The 22,155-nt window shown below is 44.5% G+C and overlaps 2 protein-coding genes across 5 annotated transcripts in view; both read right to left on the bottom strand.

Moving 5' to 3' along the window:
• Positions 1-1,468: 1,468 nt before the first annotated feature.
• LOC138359681 (uro-adherence factor A-like) lies at positions 1,469-9,546 on the bottom strand. The gene has a single exon (XM_069319101.1). The coding sequence runs from the start codon at positions 7,959-7,961 to the stop codon at positions 6,453-6,455; it is 1,509 nt and encodes a 502-aa protein (XP_069175202.1). The 5' UTR covers positions 7,962-9,546; the 3' UTR covers positions 1,469-6,452.
• A 1,267-nt stretch (positions 9,547-10,813) lies between these two features.
• The window catches only part of LOC123775177 (uncharacterized), a 73,563-nt gene continuing 62,221 nt past the window's right edge, over positions 10,814-22,155 (bottom strand). For all 4 annotated transcript variants that reach the window (XM_045770128.2, XM_069319102.1, XM_045770127.2 and 1 more), the window contains exon 8: positions 10,814-11,989. In XM_045770128.2, the coding sequence (XP_045626084.2) occupies positions 11,837-11,989 (153 nt within the window). In that variant the 3' untranslated portion in view covers positions 10,814-11,836. The remainder of the gene's footprint in view (positions 11,990-22,155) is intronic.

Below are 22,155 nucleotides of genomic sequence, written 5' to 3' on the forward strand. Positions count from 1 at the left end.
TGCCTCACGGCATCAACAAGCTGAACAGGGAGGGGGACGTTCTAGGAAGCTTTTAAGGTCAGGATTGACATTACAGTTCAGCGTTTTATATATATAAATTACACATGAAAGGATGTGCAGTGACTTAATATCTAACATATTCAGAGATTTGAGAAGGGGTACCGAGTGATGTCTGGGGCCAGAGTTAGATATTGTCCTAAAAGCAGCTTTGTATTGAGTAATTAGAGGATGTAAATGATTTTGGGTAGTAGAACCCCAAGCACAAATACCATTGGTGAGCAGGCGATGAGTCACAATAACATGGCTAAATTATGTAAACCAGACAACACACTAGAAGGTGAAGGGACGACGACGTTTCGGTCCGTCCTGGACCATTTTCAAGTCGATTGCGATGAGGAAGTAGATGCAGGCAATAAATAGGCAATAGCGGTGAGGAGCAAAGTAAGATGTAGTAGAGGGGATAGTAGTAGCAACAAGAACTGCAGAGGGCCTATTGGCCCATACGAGGCAGCTCCTATTAAAACCACCGAATGAGAGGAGATAGTAATAGGAATAAGAAGAGGATAGTAAGGGAACGTAAGAGAAACAATGAACAGAAAAGAGAGGAAAAAGAAGATAAATGGAAGTGTAAGTTTAACCAAGCTTGACCAAGACAAACGAGTGCCAAAGATTAACCCTAAAAACCTCAGCAGAATCCCTGTACACAAGGGAATGACCATAAAGTCTTAAGGGATTGACGACAACTCCCAGATCCGATTGTACAGACTCAGTAAATACTGAGACATGCATGGAGGGAGATGGGGCAGCACTTCATAATGAATGCCATCGGAGCCCGCCGCCATAGAACCGCAGAGGGCCAGGGCAGACTGAAGCTCAGAGAGAAAAAGGATCATTATAGGGAAGGCGAAGATGAGTACAGAAATTTAAAGGACGAGATTCAAGAATAGGCTTACGAAGGAAGGAAGGATTGGGGAAGATGAGAACCAGAACTAACATTAAAAATGGGAACCCAGTTCGGTCGCGACCTGCAACGGGTCCGCCACAAGAGCACCACGGAGGCAAAGGACCTGCGAGACATCGGGAACGAGTATATAAAATAATCTACGTGAAATTCTCTGCAAAACAAGTTCTATTGTTGAAAATCCTTTAACTGTACCATCAGATAGTTTTGCTAGATTTATAATGCTGCATTTTTGGTGGTAAAATTAAAATGCCTAAACATCATAATTTTATTATTAGTTTTGAGTATTTTTTTATTAACAAAATTAGGTATACACAGCACTGTGCTGCTACCCTATTATATATGAGATAGAATAGACAGTGTAGATCAAAAACTAGCTATAGGTTCAACTATTTTCAAGCAAAATATTAATGAATTATTAATCTGAAAACATTGTTCTAAATGAGACTCGGGGCCTCTTGAGTCATTATTTTATGACTGTCACATGAATTTTTAAGGAAACGAGCATTAAAAATTATTATTTATTTTACTGTATAGTATATAATATACAGTTGTCAGTGGCCAAAACTGTATGTTAAATGCAGTCAACTTTTGTAGTGTTTTTTGACTGTATATACATTTGTATTCATGCATGTATATGCCCACTCAAACTCCCTCACTCTCTACATTACATACATTATAAATATTATAGTGTGAAAGAAATAATTCAAATCTAAAGAATTATTCCTTCTTAAACATATTAAAAATTCTGTAAAACATATTAAATAAAAGAAATTTAGAAATGTGCAAGTACATACTATACAGATTCCTAACTTATTATATCTTACACATCTATAGGAAATCAATATTAAAGTATGTTTAAGTGTTTAAAATCAATGGTGAATTTGTTTTATTCTTTTAATAACAATTCTTAAGGACTTGATCTAACACCACAAAAAAATAATCATACAAGGTCAAAAGTTTACAACAAATTTATAACACAAATATTTAGAAATTTCCCTAATCAAAAGATTCAGTTTTTATCAAAGGTATCTTTTTTACATTTTTGTTACTATCCACACATCATTTCTGCATTTTGAAATAAATTAAACTCATCTTTAATCATGCAAAAGCATAGACAAAAATATAAAATATTATAAATATATTTTTATACAAATGGTGATTAATAATAATTAGAGTTGACAATTTCTTCCCTGTCAAAAGCCATGTGTCATCGCTCTGAGAAAACGAGAATGAGGAGCCACATACAAGTGAGGGTAAATGAGAAGATAACTGAAAGAGTAGAAAAACAAAGACTGAGAAAACATTATTGAGGGGGTGATGAGGTGGAGAAAACTTTTAAAACCTGAGTGACACTGCAGTGTGAATGTACACACATAGGTAAGATGCAGGAAAAGAGCTAAGAGGGTAACTAAGTTCAACTAGTCTACTACAACTCTTACTTAAAACATATCAATTGAATTTATAAAGAGAGAGAGAGACAGGCAGGCAGACAAACAGGCAAGCACACGCCCGCATACGCACCGGTGAAATACTAAATTATAACGTGGAACTTCTGACAAGACTAAAAATTATTACCACCAGAATCCTACTCTAGTTTGTCTGAACGAGATCCCATTGTGATTCATCAAGGAAAGAGAACACAGCTCAAAATTTATCTGAGCCAGTTCAGCCCAAGTAAGTAATTATCAAAAGAAGGCACCAAGCCAGAAAGGCTATGCACCATCAAATGTGGGGGGTATTCAAAGGTGCTAAATATCACTAAGGATGCCAATATGAGAACAAAAACGCATTAGGCGAACGATATCAAAGGTATCCAATTCACCAAGAATTCTATCGAGGGGGACAAGTGACCGCGAGGGATGGTCGGACAGCAAGACACATGCTCATCCTGGAAGGCAGGACATTCAACAAGGATATACATGACCGTAAAAGTGACAATGCAGTTTGAGCAACAAGGAGCTGGGCGGCACGTCATTAAATGCCCATGAGTTAAACGTGTATGGCCAATACAGTGGGGCCTCGACCTACGATGGTAATCCGTTCCCAGAGAGGGATCGTAAGTCGAAGCGATTTTTCCCATAAGAAATAAAGGGAATTGAATTAATCCATTCCCCACCCTCCAAAATATTAACTTACAAATACATTTTATACTGAATACAATTTTGTTCTCTAACTACAATACAGTACATATGTTTATCTTACCTTTATGGAGGACTCTTGATGGCGTATGGAAGATGGTGATGAGGGGGAAGGAGAAGAGGTGTTACTGTTTAGGAGAGTCCCCTTCCATTATAACATCAGGCAGTGATGACTTTTCTGGGATACACACTCTGGCATGTTTTGCCTGCATACCACTAGGACCTCCTTGTGGCTCACTGCTTGCTTGTCAGAGAATGTCTAAAAACACTTGTTTTTCCCTACATTTTAACACTTGTCTGTAGTAAGACATCACATTGTCATTTAAAAGGTTAATGCAACGGCCTGCTACAGCTTTATCTGGGCGAGTTTTTTCAACAAAACTTTGCAGTTCTTCCCATACTTCACACATTTTCTTAATGAGGAAGGGATATCCTCTACTGCCTCAACTCACAACTATTTTCTTAGGTTGAACCTTACCACTGACTTTCTTGGGATCCATGGCATGATATATAATAATCAGTTTTATGTTCAAAAAGCAAAAAATCACCATAAAAGTGGAATTTCTTATAGGCGTGATCGTCAGTAAGCGGGCAGCTCTAGTAAACTGAGGCAGGTTGGCCCGCGTGACCGGGAACCACGCGCTCGGTCGACCCAAACGTGTACCAACAAATATCATTAGTCGATGACACTATCGTAAGTTGAGTCGCATTTTTCGATCAAATTTACATAGTAACTCGAAATTATCATAGGTCGAGGTGCCACTGTACATAACCTCACCACAGCTGGTTACGGTGGTAGGAGGAGGAAAGCCATGGGGATACACTGCTCTTAAGAGCATGTAGCTTGTTACCAGCAGTTCAGCCGAAGAAACGCATTCTTATTCCATGGAAAATAGCTTCATACCACTCTTGGTTTAGGGAGAAAGAAACCAAAACTTTTAAATAATATTAAATGGCGGCTTCATCCATACTAGCTAAAGAAGCAATTACAGAGCCCTAAGTTGAAAGGAAACTCACTCAATTTAAAATGTATGGTAGGGAAAGGTAAGCAAGCATAAAATGTCCAGCAGGTCTACTAACCTGAACCCAGGTCAGCTTAAATGGAAAACACTGTCATCTTGTCTTCAACAGGAGAGGAAAAAGATCTCATGACCAAGCCAAGGTAATCAGAAATCAAAGATAACGTCTATCTCAGCATCAGAAAACTGACGACCTGCCAACTTGACTCTCCACCTACCAATAAGGAAGTCTATTATGATCCAGAGACAATGGAAAAAGGTCAAACTCTGGATGTTTAACAGTAACAGCAATAGGTACTTGTTACACTGCACCGGTCTATGTCACCTACAACCTGAAGTATGGAACCAGATCCATATTCCCCGATTGTAATAAGAATCATTTTGACTAAGAAGCCCTAATCTAACCCTGTTACAACAATGAACAAGGAAAAGCCAGCAACTCTAATGGGGTGCAGTTATTCGCAAATTAATTTAAGGCTTAACCTCTAGCGTATAACAATTTATATGACCCACACACATGATGTTGAGGGAACAGACAACTGAATCTTGTGAGCCAGCAAAATATAACACCTGAATTTCCCTGATGGTTACTAAGGTAGAGTCACATTTTAAGCGACAAATCCCAAGAGGAAAGACACTGCTGCTCATCAATCGCCTCTTATTTACTCTGAACAACTGCTCCCTACCTGCTGACTAACATCGAATACAGTTAGGAAGCACAAAAGTTTTTGATATATGTTGAATAGCTGGGGGCTGGGATTTGTTTATGATGGTAGGATTACATGTAAGGGCAGGATTATGTGTGATAGTGGAATTGTAAGTAAATGATTATTAAAAGAAGGCACCAAGTCGGGAAGACTATGCCGCATCATCAGTGTTGCGGGATATTCAAAAGGCACTAAATATCACTGAGGACGCCAGTATGAGAACAAAAGCAATCAAGGCGAGCGATATAAAAGGTATCAGATTCGCCAAGGATTTTGTCAAGGGACATTAGTTGAGTAAGCCATACGATCGTCCTGAAAATCGAGACATTCCACAAGAAGGTACACAGCTGTAAGTGGGACAATGCAGTTTGGACACTAAAGAGCAGGGCGGCATTTCATTAAGTGTCCATGGCCAATATGTAATCTAGTCAAAGCCAATTCCACCATCTATTACAGTGGCAGAAGGAAGGCCAAAGGGATAGGTTACCTACAAGAGTGTGCAGTTTGTTACCCATAACCTCGGACCAATGATCCTGCCAGTAGCCTCCGATTGAGGAATGAATGACTGGGTAGAAATCTGAATAAGGAATGGCTTCTTTTTTTGAAAATAGGACAAGTGTGGATAGCCTCCTTAGTAGCAGTATCTGCACGTTCATTTAAGGTAATACCAATATGGCTGGGAACCCAGCAAAACTTAACTGTCTTAAATCTACTAGAGATAAGCAGCAGCCAACACTGAATATCGATTACCACAAAATGAACAGGGTTAAATGAATCCGGGGCCACTGCAAATCAACCACAATGACAAAGGAACACTGACATAAGGAAAGCAGTTGACGCACTGCTCACAAGATTGCATAAAGTTCTGCTAGTCTCCAGAGGTAGTTGGCACGTACAAGTTTAAAAAGGAAAGACAATGGAGTTGCGTACACCATCGGCAGACTTGACCCATCTGTGAAGAGGGCAATGGAATGTGAATGTAAAGAAAAGTTTTCTAGGAAAGGGGTTTCATAACTGTAAGAGGGGTAGAGCCTTTACCATGTGGGGTCAAGGTCATGCAAAATTTTGCAAGTGGGTCCCTCCATGGTGGGGTAAGGATGGAACAACACGAGTAGAGATTGTTAACATGAACCAAGAGGGACACTTGCAAGCACAGAAATCCATACAGAAAAAGGAAAGTAGTGAAAGGAAAGAGGCCCACATGAGGGGTAACAGTCAAAGCACAGCACAAGTGAGTGAGGATGTTGCAGGGACCGTGTACGGTAGCAAAGGCAGTAACGACCACAACTTGTGTGAGAGGCTGGCATTGTGTGAGAGGCTGGGATTATATGTGAGGGTGGCATTGTGTGAGAGGGTGGCATTGTGTGAGAGGCTGGGATTATATGTGAGGGTGGCATTGTGTGAGAGGCTGGCATTATATGTGAGGGTGGCATTGTGTGAGAGGCTGGCATTATATGTAAGGGTGGCATTGTGTGAGAGGCTGGCATTATATGTGTGTGGCATTGTGTGAGAGGCTGGCATTATATGTGAGGGTGGTATTGTGAGAGGCTGGCATTATATGTAAGGGTGGCATTGTGAGAGGCTGGCATTATATGTGAGTGTGGCATTGTGTGAGAGGCTGGCATTATATGTGAGGGTGGTATTGTGAGAGGCTGGCATTATATGTGAGGGTGGCATTGTGTGAGAGGCTGGCATTATATGTGAGGGTGGCATTGTGTGAGAGGCTGGCATTATATGTGAGTGTGGCATTGTGTGAGAGGCTGGCATTATATGTAAGGCTGGCATTGTGTGAGAGGCTGGGATTATATGTGAGGGTGGCATTGTGTGAGAGGCTGGCATTGTGTGAGAGGCTGGGATTATATGTGAGGGTGGCATTGTGTGAGAGGCTGGCATTATATGTGAGGGTGGCATTGTGTGAGAGGCTGGGATTATATGTAAGGCTGGCATTGTGTGAGAGGCTGGCATTATATGTAAGGCTGGCATTGTGTGAGAGGCTGGGATTATATGTGAGGGTGGCATTGTGTGAGAGGCTGGCATTGTGTGAGAGGCTGGGATTATATGTGAGGGTGGCATTGTGTGAGAGGCTGGCAATATATGTGAGGGTGGCATTGTGCGAGAGGCTGGGATTATATGTGAGGGCGGCATTGTGTGAGAGGCTGGGATTATATGTGAGGGTGGCATTGTGTGAGAGGTTGGGATTATATGCGAGGGCGGCATTGTGTGAGAAGCTGGGATTATATGTGAGGGCGGCATTGTGTGAGAAGCTGGGATTATATGTGAGGGCGGCATTGTGTGAGAAGCTGGCATTGTGTGAGAGGCTGGGATTATGGGTGAGGGTGGCATTGTGTGGAAGGCTGGGATTATATGTGAGGGTGGCATTGTGTGAGAGGCTGGGATTATATGTGAGGGTGACAGTGTGTGAGAGGCTGGGATTATATGTGAGGGCGGCATTGTGTGAGAGGCTGGGATTATATGTGAGGGTGGCATTGTGTGAGAGGCTGGGATTATATGTGAGGGTGGCATTGTGTGAGAGGCTGGGATTATATGTGAGGGCGGCATTGTGTGAGAAGCTGGCATTGTGTGAGAGGCTGGGATTATGGGTGAGGGTGGCATTGTGTGAGAAGCTGGGATCATATGTGAGTGTGGCATTGTGTGAGAGGCTGGGATTATGTGAGGGCGGCATTGTGCGAGAAGCTGGGATTATATGTGAGGGTGGCATTGTGTGAGAAGCTGGGATTATATGTGAGGGTGGCATTGTGTGAGAAGCTGGGATTATATGTGAGGGTGGCATTGTGTGAGAAGCTGGGATTATATGTGAGGGTGGCATTGTGTGAGAAGCTGGGATTATATGTGAGGGTGGCATTGTGTGAGAAGCTGGGATTATATGTGAGGGTAGCATTGTGTGAGAGGCTGGCATTGTGTGAGAGGCTGGGATTATGGGTGAGGGTGGCATTGTGTGAGAGGCTGGGATTATAGGTGAGGGTGGCATTGTGTGAGAGGCTGGGATTATGGGTGAGGGTGGCATTGTGTGAGAGGCTGGGATTATGGGTGAGGGTGGCATTGTGTGAGAGGCTGGGATTATATGTGAGGGTGGCATTGTGTGAGAGGCTGGGATTATGGGTGAGGGTGGCATTGTGTGAGAGGCTGGGATTATATGTGAGGGTGGGATTTCATATGATGCTGCCACCAAAGATAAATCAATGTGGTAAGTGGTTGTTAACCAAAGCCTGCCTTTGGCTGCCACCCTGTTATGTAATCCACGGCTTTCTTCAGTGGCATTTTAGCACCCTACATGACCCTGCAGTGACAGTTGTTTGAAAATATTCCTCTAGTGCCGGTACCATGTCGTCCTGCCCAAATGATTTTCTTATATAGTAAGATGTTATAATTTTTAACTCTAAACTCTGTACAGCCTGCAGCAGGTTATGCCCTATCTGATTCAGTCTATCATGATATTACTGGCTATATAAATGGAGAGTGGATCAGGAATGTGCTTAGTGGAACAAGAAGTATTGTGCTAACTTCTGTTACAGCAATGTTTTTGTGGTCTTACGTGCCATTACAAAACAAATATATACAATATTGTCATGCTTTAGTAATATAGTGCTTACCCTAAACCATTACATCCATGTGCAGTGTGTTCTCAATGCTACAATCCAAGAGAGTGGAGTTATTAGATTACTAAAAAATAACTCTGAGCAATTCTTAAAAAGTTAATTTTGTTGTACATTGGTGTTTGTGAGCCTAACTACGAATACAACTTGTGTAATACTTGAGAGATACATTAAATAAAGACTCCATTTTCAGTCAATCACTTGAGTAAACATAAACAAATACCTGTATTTTTATTATTTAGAATAAACACTTCTAAACAGCATAGCAAATTCTGGACATACTGAAAAACATTAATTAATTAAAAAAAAAAAATACAGACCCTGATTTTAAGACCCATCATCAACATTAAATTTACATTAAAAATTGCTGTGAACTCTGTATTATATTGAGGGAGGTGGTGTGTGTGTGCCGTCTCTCACAAACCTTGACTTTTATCATGTCTTATGAATTTTCAATATGCTCCCAAATATTGCCAAGCAATGAAGTTGCAATTTGCAACATAATAAGAAAAGAAACACTTAAATGTAGCCAAATTACAAATGCTTTCATAGAAGCTTGATAACATTAAATGTATCTGAAGACTTAAACCTCTTTGTTCTGACTATATAAAAATAGGATTAGAATGATGGTAACTACATACAACTCTTTGCTACCTTGACCTAAATACTGTACTGGTACTGACTTATTACAATAGGGGGTCATGTACTATACACATTTATACTCCTACCCTATTAAACCTTTTTTAAAAATAAAAATCTCAAATATGGAAACCCCCCCCCAAAAAAATTAAGTACAATTACATAAAACTAGTATGAAATTACATACTAATGAGTGATTTTCAGTTTTATTTCACACTATTAACACTTTCGCCACTCGGTGGTGCACGAGCGCGTCACTAAGTTTTGTGCGGGTTCCGCAAGGGTGACACTGGCGGGCATCACGAGAATAAATATTTGTATAAATTCCAATTTCGATCCGATCTACTTGGGGATAGTTTAGAAATGTTCACCATGAAATTTACGTTTTCTCTAATAGCCGAAGAGCTTATTTGGAAGAACGGCATGGCAGTGAATCATCGTGGTAAAACAATTGTATTATTGACACGACGAGTATGATCGACATAGTTTTTATATTTGTTGCTGGTCGAACGCATCCTTATGTGACGTTTTATACTTGTGTTCTTCTAGAACATTCTATTGCGAACACATTGGTACAAAAATGAAATACGTACATCGAAAAATAATGTCAGGACAGTGAATTGAATATACACTTTTCAATGCAGGTTTCGCCGATATGCCGCCGTGGGTAACACTTCGGCCACTTCCCACACTCTTTTGGGTCGGTTGCGACATTGATTCTATATTTATATGCATATGTCCGTGTAGAGAATTTTATTGAGATTTCAGTGATACCAAAATTAACCCTGTAGGACAAGTGTGGAGTTGACAACCCTGAAGATAGTAGAAACATTTCGTTGCTGTCTGGAGCTCACGGCTAGTGATCGACGAAGTTTTTTATTTGGTGCTGATCTAACTTATGTTTTGATGACATTTTATACTTATGTTCTTCTAGAACATTCTATCGGTACAAAAATGAAATACATACATCGAAAATTAACGTCAGGACAGTCAAAAGAGTATACACTTTTAAATGTTGCCGCTCGATCGCCAACACGCTCATTTCAGTTGGGGAAAGTTTTTTTTTCAAACTCCGTTTCGCGAAAGTGTTAAAGGTTTTTGGGCATGGGTAAAAGTAACGCTATAAGGGTGGGTAGAAATGGCTGACTTGACCGCTGAAGTTGTGGTAATTCAATTTTGACACCAACCAACACCACCAACAGTGGTGCTGGTGTTGGTGGCTTACAGTGAAGTGGTACAGGTATTTAACCATCTGGATGAAGCAACGAGTCAACAGTAATGAAAGTGCCCCCCCAAAAAGGGGTGCAGCTTATAATAGTGCAAATATATAATATGCAAATATACAAATATACAGTACACAACAATCAGTATTACTAGTCATATTTACATTGTATCATTGCAATTATCGGACACGTTAATCACATTGATGAAATCATCTGATATGAGGTGTCATAGGAATTTTTCACTTCCAAAAGTTCTAGTACACTGTTATTCATTGAATAAAGTATCTGGTTCTTAATTGAACACATCATAACATATATATATATATATATATATTTTTACAGAAAAAAAGGACATTACAAAGACAGTTACTCACCCAACAGAGCATAACCTTGGAGAAAAAAAATTCAGCGAGTTCAAACAGAATCTGACGACATATCTTAAATGACTTGAAATTATATCTTGGGTTAGGTTAGACTATTTTGGGATGGACACAATTAAATAGAGCCGATGGTAGTGTACTCAAAATATTTATATTTAGATAATAGCTTCATCAAAATACAAATTTAAGCAATTAACATCTTTGTTAAATAACTAATTTAAAAACCAGGATATCTTCAGTATTAAATACTACTCTATATCTTTCTTACTATTTGTACTTGAAAAATAATTATGCCAGCTCACAATATTAACTTTCTTGGCCACTTGATCAAAACTTGGTACATCAACTTTACGATGAGATTATATCATTTTTCTGTACTTTACTTCACCAAGCAGTGACACCAGTGTACCTTACTTCACCAAGCAGTGACACCAGTGTACCTTACTTCACCAAGCAGTGACACCAGTGTACCTTACTTCACCAAGCAGTGACACCAGTGTACTTTACTTCACCAAGCAGTGACACCAGTGTACCTTACTTCACCAAGCAGTGACACCAGTGTACCTTACTTCACCAAGCAGTGACACCAGTGTACCTTACTTCACCACGCAGTGACACCAGTGTACCTTACTTCAGCAAGCAGTGACACCAGTGTACCTTACTTCAGCAAGCAGTGACACCAGTGTACCTTACTTCACCAAGCAGTGACACCAGTGTACCTTACTTCACCAAGCAGTGACACCAGTGTACCTTACTTCACCAAGCAGTGACACCAGTGTACCTTACTTCACCAAGCAGTGACACCAGTGTACCTTACTTCACCAAGCAGTGACACCAGTGTACCTTACTTCACCAAGCAGTGACACCAGTGTACCTTACTTCACCACGCAGTGACACCAGTGTACCTTACTTCACCAAGCAGTGACACCAGTGTACCTTACTTCACCAAGCAGTGACACCAGTGTAACTTACTTCACCAAGCAGTGACACCAGTGTACCTTACTTCACCAAGCAGTGACACCAGTGTACCTTACTTCACCAAGCAGTGACACCAGTGTACCTTACTTCACCAAGCAGTGACACCAGTGTAATACACAGCATTCACTAACACTGCATGGCAAGTAACAGCACTCACACATGCATGCACACACTTCAGCAATATCCAGTTTCTATTTTGTCAGTTAGTTCATTATTTTCAAGAAACTGTTCCCACAAAATAGGGAATTTTGGTCGGATATTGCTGCTCTGTACGTGATTGAGCCGAATTTCTGCATCCAACCATCGTAGAAAACGTTGAGCAAGTTTCTAAAAAAAAAAAAAAATAATTAAAAACTAAAGAGTCATTTACTTAGAATAAACTGGCTTTGTAAGACTAAGCTACAGTATTGAGACTGGAACAAATAAACACAACACTGATACAAACAACCATGAGGGTATGATGTTTTGATCCTCACTAAACAACAAAGGGGCTGAAGCAAACAAATTCATTAGAAGATCACATGTAATATTAACTAAGTCTTTAAAGTCATCTTGAACTCTTATCGACATCTTGTATAAACATATCTGCTTTCCTTCCACTGTAATTATCTTTATATTTCTTCTATAAAATAAGAATATTGTACTGTAAATTCAAAATTAATTTATATTATGAAATTATAGTTTCCCTATTGGGAATACCTAATTAACTCAAGAGTTATGTAACAGTAAAAAAAAAAAAAAAAAAAAAAAAAAAAAAAAAAAAAAAAAAAAAAAAAAAGCATTGAATGTAATGAAACGCCATTTTCTGGGTGAATCCCAGAGGCTCCCCGGAGCTATCCATGGCTGATATGGATACCATAACTATTTTCCTTCAGTTGATGTAATTACATAGGTGTAATTACCCAAGTGTAGTTACAGGATGAGAGCAACGCTCGTGGTGTCCCGTCTTCCCAGTACTCTTTGTCATATAACGCTTTGAAACTACTGATGGTCTTGGCCTCCACCACCTTCTCACCTAACTTGTTCCAACCGTCTACCACTCTGTTTGCAAAAGTGAATTTTCTTATATTTCTTCGGCATCTGTGTTTAGCTAGTTTAAATCTATGACCTCTTGTTCTTAAAGTTCCAGGTCTCAGGAAATCTTCCCTATCGATTTTATCAATTCCTGTTACTATTTTGTATGTAGTGATCATATCACCTCTTTTTCTTCTGTCTTCTAGTTTTGGCATATTTAACCCTTCCATTGCTCGGGGGTCCTGAGGACATTTACACCCCTGTGCGCAAGAAAAAAAAACCAGCGTTGAATGTAATGAAACGCCATTTTCTGGGTGAGTCCCGGAGGCTCCCCGGAGCTATCCATGGCTGATATGGATATCCTAACTATTTTGCATCAGTCGATGCGGGTGAAGTTCTAGGCCTACCGGGGACCACGAGCCAGAACCTGGCCCCCCCTCACAGAGGCACGGGGAGTAATGGCCCATAGAATGCACATGTGATTTGGAGCATTCTATATCTGCCATCGACCGGGACCGGCACCCAGAAAGGTAAGCGCCCCCCAAAAAAACCTATTCTGGTTAACAACAAAAATTGACAAACGAGTGGACAACTCCCCAAAAGAAAAACAAGCAAACCAGCATGACGTCACACGAGCCACGCCGCATGTCTGCGCAGCTCCCCTCTCCCTGGGAGGGGAAAGGGGGAGCCCCAGACCCCTGAACCGGTGATCCACACCCCAGTTCTGAGGCTGGACATCAAAAACCGTGAAAAACCGCCGACCGGAGGGCGGGAGGGATGCCGGGAGCCTCCGGGACTCACCCAGAAAATGGCGTTTCATTACATTCAACGCTGGTTTTCTGGGGGGAGCCCCTGCGGCTCCCCGGAGCTACCTCACCAAAGACTACAAAGAAAACCAAGGGCACTTACCCGGGAGGCGGTCGGTGCTCCACACCTCAAGACGAAGCCGAGACCACGAGCTGCAACCGCCAACCTAAGGCAACACAGGCCCGACTGGGCCCAGGAACGTTAACAAGGTAGCATGCAGCCAGGACCCTGTTTGACCGCCAAAATCCCTGTGCCCGAATGTCAGCCCAAAACATATTGCCGAAGACAAGTTCGTTCGTAAGTTCGCAAGCGCAGCGAACTTACGAACGTCATGGGCACGGGGATAGACCGCAGGCTGGCTGGATTTAATAACCCTGCGGACGACCTGAGAGACCCGAACCCGCGAATAGGGAAGAAGGGAAACCGGATCAACCCAAAGCGCGTCCCCGGACACTGAAGCCGTGGCGCGCAGATAACGGCGGAGGGCTGCAACCGGACATAACACATGGTGAACCCCCGGCCTGACAAACCACGCATCAACAACCCAAGGACCCCTCCGGAAAGCAGCAGTCTCATTCTTCGCCAGAAAAGAGGGAGACGACTGCAAACAAACAAACCGAAGACCACGACCAAAGGAGCAAAAACCCCAATTTTTTGCTCCGGAAAAAAGCCGGAGAAGAGCATGAAGCTCCGCCACACGACCCCCAGAGGCTAATGCCAACAGAAAAAGAGCCTTAGCAAAGCAATCTTGAACTGAAGGGGCCACCACAAACCAAGGAGTGGAAAGATAGAAGAGCACTCTGTCCAAGGACCAGGACGGCTCAGGCGGTGCATGAACAGGCCGGAGGTGAAACAACGCCCGAGACCGCTTGCGAAACGATGCAGAAGTAACATCAATACCGAAAGCAAGCTGCAGCGGCTCTGCCAGCGCTGCACGATACGAGGCGACAGTATTAGGCATCAGATGACGGTCCCGAAACAACCAAGAGAAAAAGGACACCACCACCCGAACCAAAAGCGAGGAGCAACGACGAAGGGTCAAAAACAACCGGAAGGACCGCCAGGAAACTTCATACTGCCGCCAAGAGGAAACTCGCAGGTGAGAAACCAACAAGGAAGCCACCTGCTCACCATAAAGATGGTGATAAACACGAGTCAAAAACACCAAACGCGAAGACTCGCGGAGAAGAGCGAACCAGTCTCGTACCGGACCGGACCGATCTCCTGAAAGAGGCGGAGCAGCAGAAAAACCCCCGGGTTCGGACACCGAGCAAGCAGCGCCTGAAACCACGGCTGGGCCGACCACCAAGCGGCCAAGAGGACCACACGACCCTGGTAAGTCTCCAAGCAAGCCAAGACCCGGAGCAGCAGCCGAACTGGGGGAAAGAGGTACAGGAACCCCCACCTCGACCAGTCCTGCCGAAAGGCGTCGATCCCGACGGCCTCGCAGTTGGGGAAGGGCGCCATATAAACCGGAAGACGCCTCGACCACGCCAACGCGAAGAGATCCACCTCCGGGCGCCCGAACGTCCGGCAGAGCCAACGGAAGGAGCCGGCATCGACCGTCCATTCCGTGGACAGGGGAACGAACCTGAACAGGCCATCCGCCATAACGTTGGACACCCCCTGGACATGAACCGCCAGGAGAGCCAAACCCCAAGAACTCAGCAGACGAGTCACCCGAAGTGACCAACCCCAAAGAGCCAAGGACCGCATCGAACCCCCTTGGTTCAGACAATGAACCACTGGGGAGCAGTCCGAATGGAGCCGGATCGTCGATCCGCGGGCAACCCGAATCCTCCGAAGTGCAAATCATACCACCGCGAACTCCCGCACCGTGCTGTGGACCCGACGGAAGGACGGACCCCACTGTCCCTGGCCGGCCTGGTGAGCACTGGTCACAAAACCCCAGCCTAGGGACGACGCGTCCGTGAACACATCGAGCGAGGGCTCGGGTAGGCGCCAAGGCACTGAACCCCGAAAAACCCGAAGAGGAAGCCGGCGATGCAGCAGCCGACACAAAGCCCCCGGGGGTCGAACCCAGCGATCGTGAGAGAGGCGGAAGGGACGTCCCCGAAGGAACCAGAACAGCCGACGAAGCCAAACCTGACCCGGCGGGTAGACCAACATCGCGAAGTTCAGGCTGCCGCACAAACTCTCGAGCAACCTCTGGGTGACCCGGAAGCCCCCCAGAAACAGACCCAGGCGAGACCGCAGCCGAAGGAGAGGCTCGGATGAAGAGACAAGGAAGCGGCCCGAGAGTCCCACACAAGACCCAGCCAGGACCGAACCTGGGAGGGCACCAGATGGGACTTCCGCCAGTTCACCAGGAACCCGAACCCTGCGAGCTGGGAAAGCACCAAATCCCTGGCAAGCAAACACGCGGACCGACTGGGAGCCCAAACCAGCCAGTCGTCGAGGTAAGCCAACACCCGAACACCTAAGAGACGCAGACGGGCCACCACGACCCGAGTAAGGCGTGTGAACATGCGAGGTGCCAGGTTCAACCCGAAGGGGAGACAACGAAAGTGGTAGCATTGATGCCCCACAACAAAACCGAGCCAGTCCCGGAACCCCACATGAATAGGGACGTGCCAATACGCGTCCTTGAGGTCCAGGGACACCATCCAAGTGCCCAGCTCCAACAGAAGCCAGACCTGGGATAGAGTGGTCATCCGAAACAAGGGGCAAGAAACCCAAGGGTTCAGACAGGACAAGTCCAGAATGAATCGCAGGTCCACACAGTCCCGTTTCGGAACTGGAAACAGGCGGGAAACCCACCTGATGGATGGAGTCGTTTCGACCACGCCCAGGCGCACCCACTCCAAGATGACCTGACGGAGCGCAGGAGAGGAAGCCTGCCCCGTCAGCCCCGAACCCCCAGCAGGAGGTGGAGCCATCCAACGCCACCTCAGGCCGTGAGAAACGACCCGAAAAGCCCACAAATCGTGAGACCAGGCGTGAGCGAACAGAGACAGCCTTCCCCCCATCGACCCGTCAATGGGGCGAACCGCGAAAGGGTCGCTGCCCCTTATGAGAACCTGACCTGCGCGCAGAGCGAACACCGTGCCGACCAAGCACAGGTGGGACCTCAGGCGGCACCGGCACCGAACCCGACACCTGTGGCCCACCCCGACGAATGGAACCGCGCGCCCTGGTACGACCCCACTGGGAAGGAACACCCCGGATCCCCCGGAGAACCAACAACTCAAGACAGGGCGGCAAGAGGAAGAAGCCACCTGAATATAATGTTCTACCGCAGAAGCCTCAAAAAACAGAGGACAAAAGGGAGAAGACAACCTAAGAACCAGGGCCCAAGTGGATTCCAAAGAGGAAGCCAGGACCTCTTGACGACACGCGAAGCGCGCAGCAAAAAACCGCAGCAATGCCTCCCGCAGGATAGGCGCAAAAAGCTTCAACATGGCAGACAACGCCCGAGCAGCTGAGACCAAGGCGTCAGACCCTGGAATGGTCCCAAGCACCTCAACATCCTCCTCAAGCAAATCCGAAGACAGCTCCAGGAGGGAAAAGAAACGAAGGACCGAAGCCAAAAAGCCACGAGCGCGCAAGTCCTTAGCCAAAAGAGCAACCGACAGGGAAGGAACTTGCACATGGAGCTGCACCGCACCAACATCCCACAAAAGAGCAGGAGCGAAAAGACTCATTAAGATGCTGAAAATCGCCCCACAGGTAAACCTGGACCACCGTCAACGCCTTGCACCACTCAAACGTGCAGGTCCGACAGAATGAGTCCCAAGTATCCAATGAAAACAAGGGGCAGTCTGCAAGCCAGGATGACCCCAGAACCTCATAACGCATCCAGTAAGGACACGACAATCCAAACCTGAACGAAGAAGGATCCATTATGGAGGCGTACTCCAGGTCACGCAGGAGGTAAGCCGCAATGGCCGACTGCACCTAAGGCGGAGAGATACTGGAAGCCGAAAACCTCCGGAAAGACGGAACCGAAGAATCCATAGGGACATGAAACAGAACCCAGGGAGGAGCAGAACCCATGTCCAAATCGTACGTAGAGGGCGGAAAGGAAAACTCCACTCCTCGCAACAGTAAGCGTCGCTCAGAAAGACGGAAAATCCAGGCGGGGGTCCAATGGAGCCCAAGGCTCCCAAGTCAGGTCCTCCCCCACCCCAGGAACCTCCACACCAGGCCCCGGGGGTCGAGTTGTCCTTCAAAGCAACGCCTTCACAAGAAAAAGCCGGGGCAACCGAAAGAGCTGGAAGGGAAGGGGCCCACTGGTCAGACCCTGGAGCATCAGCAGGAGGAACAGACTTGAATGCCTCCGCAGCCACCCCGGATGGGGCAACCCCCGAAACTGCCGAGTCTCAGAAACCTCTAAACTCTGACCCGACCCCGAAGCCCTCAGATGTTTAGGGGCCTGAAGCAGGGGGGGGGGGGGAAGAGACCGAATGAACCACCGAAGGGGAAGAACGAGGGGGCACAGACGGAACCAAGGCCGAAGCGACCAACACCCCCAAGTCCAAGTCCCTATAAGCAAAGGGGGGGCAGCCTCTGGGCGTCCGGGGAAGCGTCAACCCGAGCGCGTTGCAATAACGTAAACCTACCCCGCAACGCGCGTGCTGGCTACAGCCGAAGCAATTCATCATCAGTCTGAGTGAATTGAGTCACGAACAAGCAACATAGCTCGCAGGACTCAGGGTCGAATGTGTCACCGACCCAACAGGCAGCATGACGGAGGCCAAATCAATGAGTGTCGCCCCGAGACAAGGAGACAGAGCAACTCTCAAACTCATACAAAGTGAGAGGGGACACAAGGGTCTCCTCCATCGGACCCAAGAGCCCCCATAGGGTTTTCCAGGGCCCCTAAACTGGGTCTGCTAAGTGTTATCCAGATGAGTGTGATACAGACAGTGATAGTGACACCGTGCCTGCCTCTAGGGTGAGGCTGCACCATCACCACTGCTGCCTTGCCCTCACTCCACACCAATACCACCACCACCACCACCAGACAGTTCATGTGGGCATGTGCAGCATGATGTTGCTTTGGGCCACCAATATGTGGAAGATGACTAATTTTCTGGCTTAAGTGGTGTGGAATCTGATAGTAGTTTCACTACTAGTCTTGAGCTAGGCACAGTGGTGTTACCTGGTGGAGCTTTGAAGCATCAGCTGCTCGCCCAGGCAAATGCCACTGTATATCACATGGAGAAAATGAGGAACAAATGCCCTCATCTTCAGTTTGTGCCCGTAGAGTGCATAGTACACTCCACGACCTAACTGCCGGACCTCAATCTTTCGTTTATTCCAACTATTTGTTTGCTATCCGATCCCAAGCGGTGCCTCAACTCCTGAGAGGCCTATGTAGTTTCACAGCCAACCACCGCATCGCTGCGGTGACCGCTACACCTGCTCAACGACCCAGTATTGTTTTAGTGGCTGCCCACGGCGTACAAAGACTTTTCCCCTCTTATCTGTGCATATTTTTCGCATCCTGATACTATGGCATCAGGAAATGCAGAAAATCTAACTACGGGCTCACCAGAGCCCGTGCTAATTGAAACTTTTTGTTCCAAGTAGCGAATCTTAAACAACAACAACAACAACACAGGAAATCTGTTGTTCTGGGCTTCAACAAGCGGTAGAGCCAAGAGAAAACATGTTGTGATGACTTTTGAACAAAAAGTTCAGCTTAAAGGAAGTTGAAACTGGAATTCCTAGAAGTGTTGTGTGCACCAAGTATAAAGTTAGTAAAACCACTAAGTGATATATTGAAGGCAAAAGATAGGATTTTTGCAAGTTATGCTAATAGTGAGAGTGATGTAGCAATGCAAAATAGAAAAATTGTTAGGAAGGCACATATTAAGTGTTGATGAAGCTGTGTGGAATTGTACAGGCAGACACGTGATGAATCAAAGAAGCCAGTGTCAGGATGGCTTATTAAGGAAAAGCCAAGCATTTTCACCAAGAAATGAAGCTTCGTGATAACTGTGCATATAGTGATGGGTGGCTAAGGGGCTTTAAGGTTCGTTACGGTATTAGGCGTGTGAAATTACGAGGTGAAAAGCAATCTGCTGATGTAAAAGGTGCAGAGGAATATTTGTCAAAATTTGAGATCGTGCAGGACGATTCTTTATCTCTCGAGCAAATTTATAACGCAGACGAAAGTAGCTTGTATTGGCGCATGTTGAACGGTTATACATACGCTCATCAGGACAAAAGTGATTGTTCAGCTGGGTTCAACGCAAATAAAGAACGGCTTTCTCTACTTGTTAGTGCAAATGCAGCTGGCGCACACAAATTAAAATGACTTGTTATAGGCAAAAGTGAAAATCCAAGGGCATTTTTACGGGTGTCAAGCATACTATATCTTATTTATAAGGCTCAGCCCAGCGCATGGATGTCTAAAACCATTTTTCATGAATGATATTCAAGTCATTTTGTACCCGAAGTGAAAAACCATTTTAAGAGTACTGGTTTACCAGAGAACAGCAAAGTAGTGCTCTTTCTTGATAATAGCTCAACACATCCACATGAAGATGACCTAGTTAAGGGCAATATATTTGGTACATTTTTGCTACCCAGCACAACTTCCTTGATCCAACCCACGGACCCAGGAATGATTGCGAACTTAAAACTCCACATCAGAAATGAGTTCGCAAGGCAACTCCATACAAAGAAGGGTATCAAGGACTTTATGAAAACATTTACTATAAAGTCAGCTGTGTGGTGTACTGCACATGCATGGGAAATGGTCAAGCCATCAACCTTGAAGCATGCCTGGAACAAATTTTGGCTTGCAGCTGGTTTGTTTCTTGACGACGACGACAATGCTGCCGATTTTGAAGGATTTGGTGGAAAGAAAATCAATGAAATGATGAAATTAAGACAAGAACTCCTTGCCTATGTTAAGGGAATATATGAACAGTCTCAACATCCAAGAAATGAATTGATCACAGCCAATCTTGAGGAAGGATTGGATGTATGGATTGAGTGTGATCGAGATGTTCCTACTGCACCAAGCAAGTCTGATGATGATATCATTAATTTGATGACAGAAAACAGCCAGGTGAATTTGCAGGACTCGGAAGATTCATCATCATCAGAGGAGGAGGAAGACAGAGCAACTCGAGCAAGCATTGCAGAGGTAGAGAAGAGCTTTGAAACCATTTTAAAGTTCATGGAGAGGATATCTGATGTCAATCCTCAGAGTCTGATGGCATTTTATAGATTTTACACAATTTTAAAAAATGCAAAGGCTTGAGGCAATTAACACTCAAAGAAACTTTTGAGAGAGCTTCCAAGAGAGCATGAACTGAAGGCTCTTGTGTTCCTTCTCTGTGTAACCCTCAACATTACCTCCACCCTCAATTAACACCATAATCACCTATCCATCAGTCCAAGATCAAATGTGGAGAAACATCTGGACACTTGGTGAGTACCCATATTTATTGTTCGTACTGTACTGTATGTGTGTCTTGTGACAGGTTTGTGTTACTCCTCAGGTGCCTGCATTTTGCAAATAATGAAGACCAGACCAAAGATGACACACTTTGGAATGGTGAGGCACGTTCTGAATGAACTGATTGGAAAGTTTAGAGATTTTTACATACCAGCTAAGAAATTGGTGATTGACGAATCGCTTGTGCTTTTCAAAGGACGTGTTGCTTTCAAACAGTATACTCCCTCCAAACTCCACAGATTTGGATTAAAATCCTTTGAACTCTGTGACTGTTTAACAGGAATGGTCTTACACATGATATTAAATTCTGGTACCAATGTAGACATTCCCAGTAATGATCAACATGGTTTCTTAGGTAGTGTGGTGAAGACACTGTGGGACCCATGGATGAACAAGGGGCCACATTTTATATACACAACTATTACACAAGTCCCTTGCTAACTAGGTTCTTGCTTCAATAAAACTGTAGTATGTGGAGCACAGTAAAGGCAAGAAGAAGGGAAATGCCAGTGCTTGACTGGCATTGCAGTAGGTGACTGCCAGATAAGAAAAAGTGATCAAATACTTTCAGTGTGGTGGAAAGACAGGCGAGAAGTGAACATGATGACAACCATTCACACTGGTACAATGGTGAAGAGTGGCAGGGTGAACAAAGTAACCAAAGAACAAATATATTAACCAGATTGTGTCATGGACTATAACATAAACATGCATTTGGTTGATAAATGAGACATGATGGTGGCCGCTGTCAAGTGTGTACGTAAAACAGTGAAATGGACCAAGATGTGTTTTCATCTTGTTGACGTAACCATGCTGAACAATCACAATATGTACCTGGTGAAAACAGGTTGTAAACCAATTTTCTGTGTGTTAAGTTTTGCCGTTCTGACACAATTACTGTACTAACAAAGTTCGGCAAAGATATTACTGTCATACAAAGATGTATTCAGAACCCCAACATTGCCTCACAGTGCTACAGACAGGCAAGCTTTCAGGGAAGCCTTACATGTACACAAAATAGAACATTTACCACCTGCTGGAAAGTGTGAATATTTTGATGAAAAATCAGAATTTATATTATATTTGCTCTGAAAGAAAATATTTGGGTATGGATAATTGTGACACGAATATGTGAGTGCATATTGATTTTTATTATAATCAAGTGATATCAAGTGAGAATATATTGACCAATACCAGTGAAAAAAATTGTTATAAAATACGTCATAGACATTGT

This window comes from Procambarus clarkii, chromosome 92 (genome assembly GCF_040958095.1).
Source record: "Procambarus clarkii isolate CNS0578487 chromosome 92, FALCON_Pclarkii_2.0, whole genome shotgun sequence".
Lineage (NCBI taxonomy): Eukaryota > Metazoa > Arthropoda > Malacostraca > Decapoda > Cambaridae > Procambarus > Procambarus clarkii.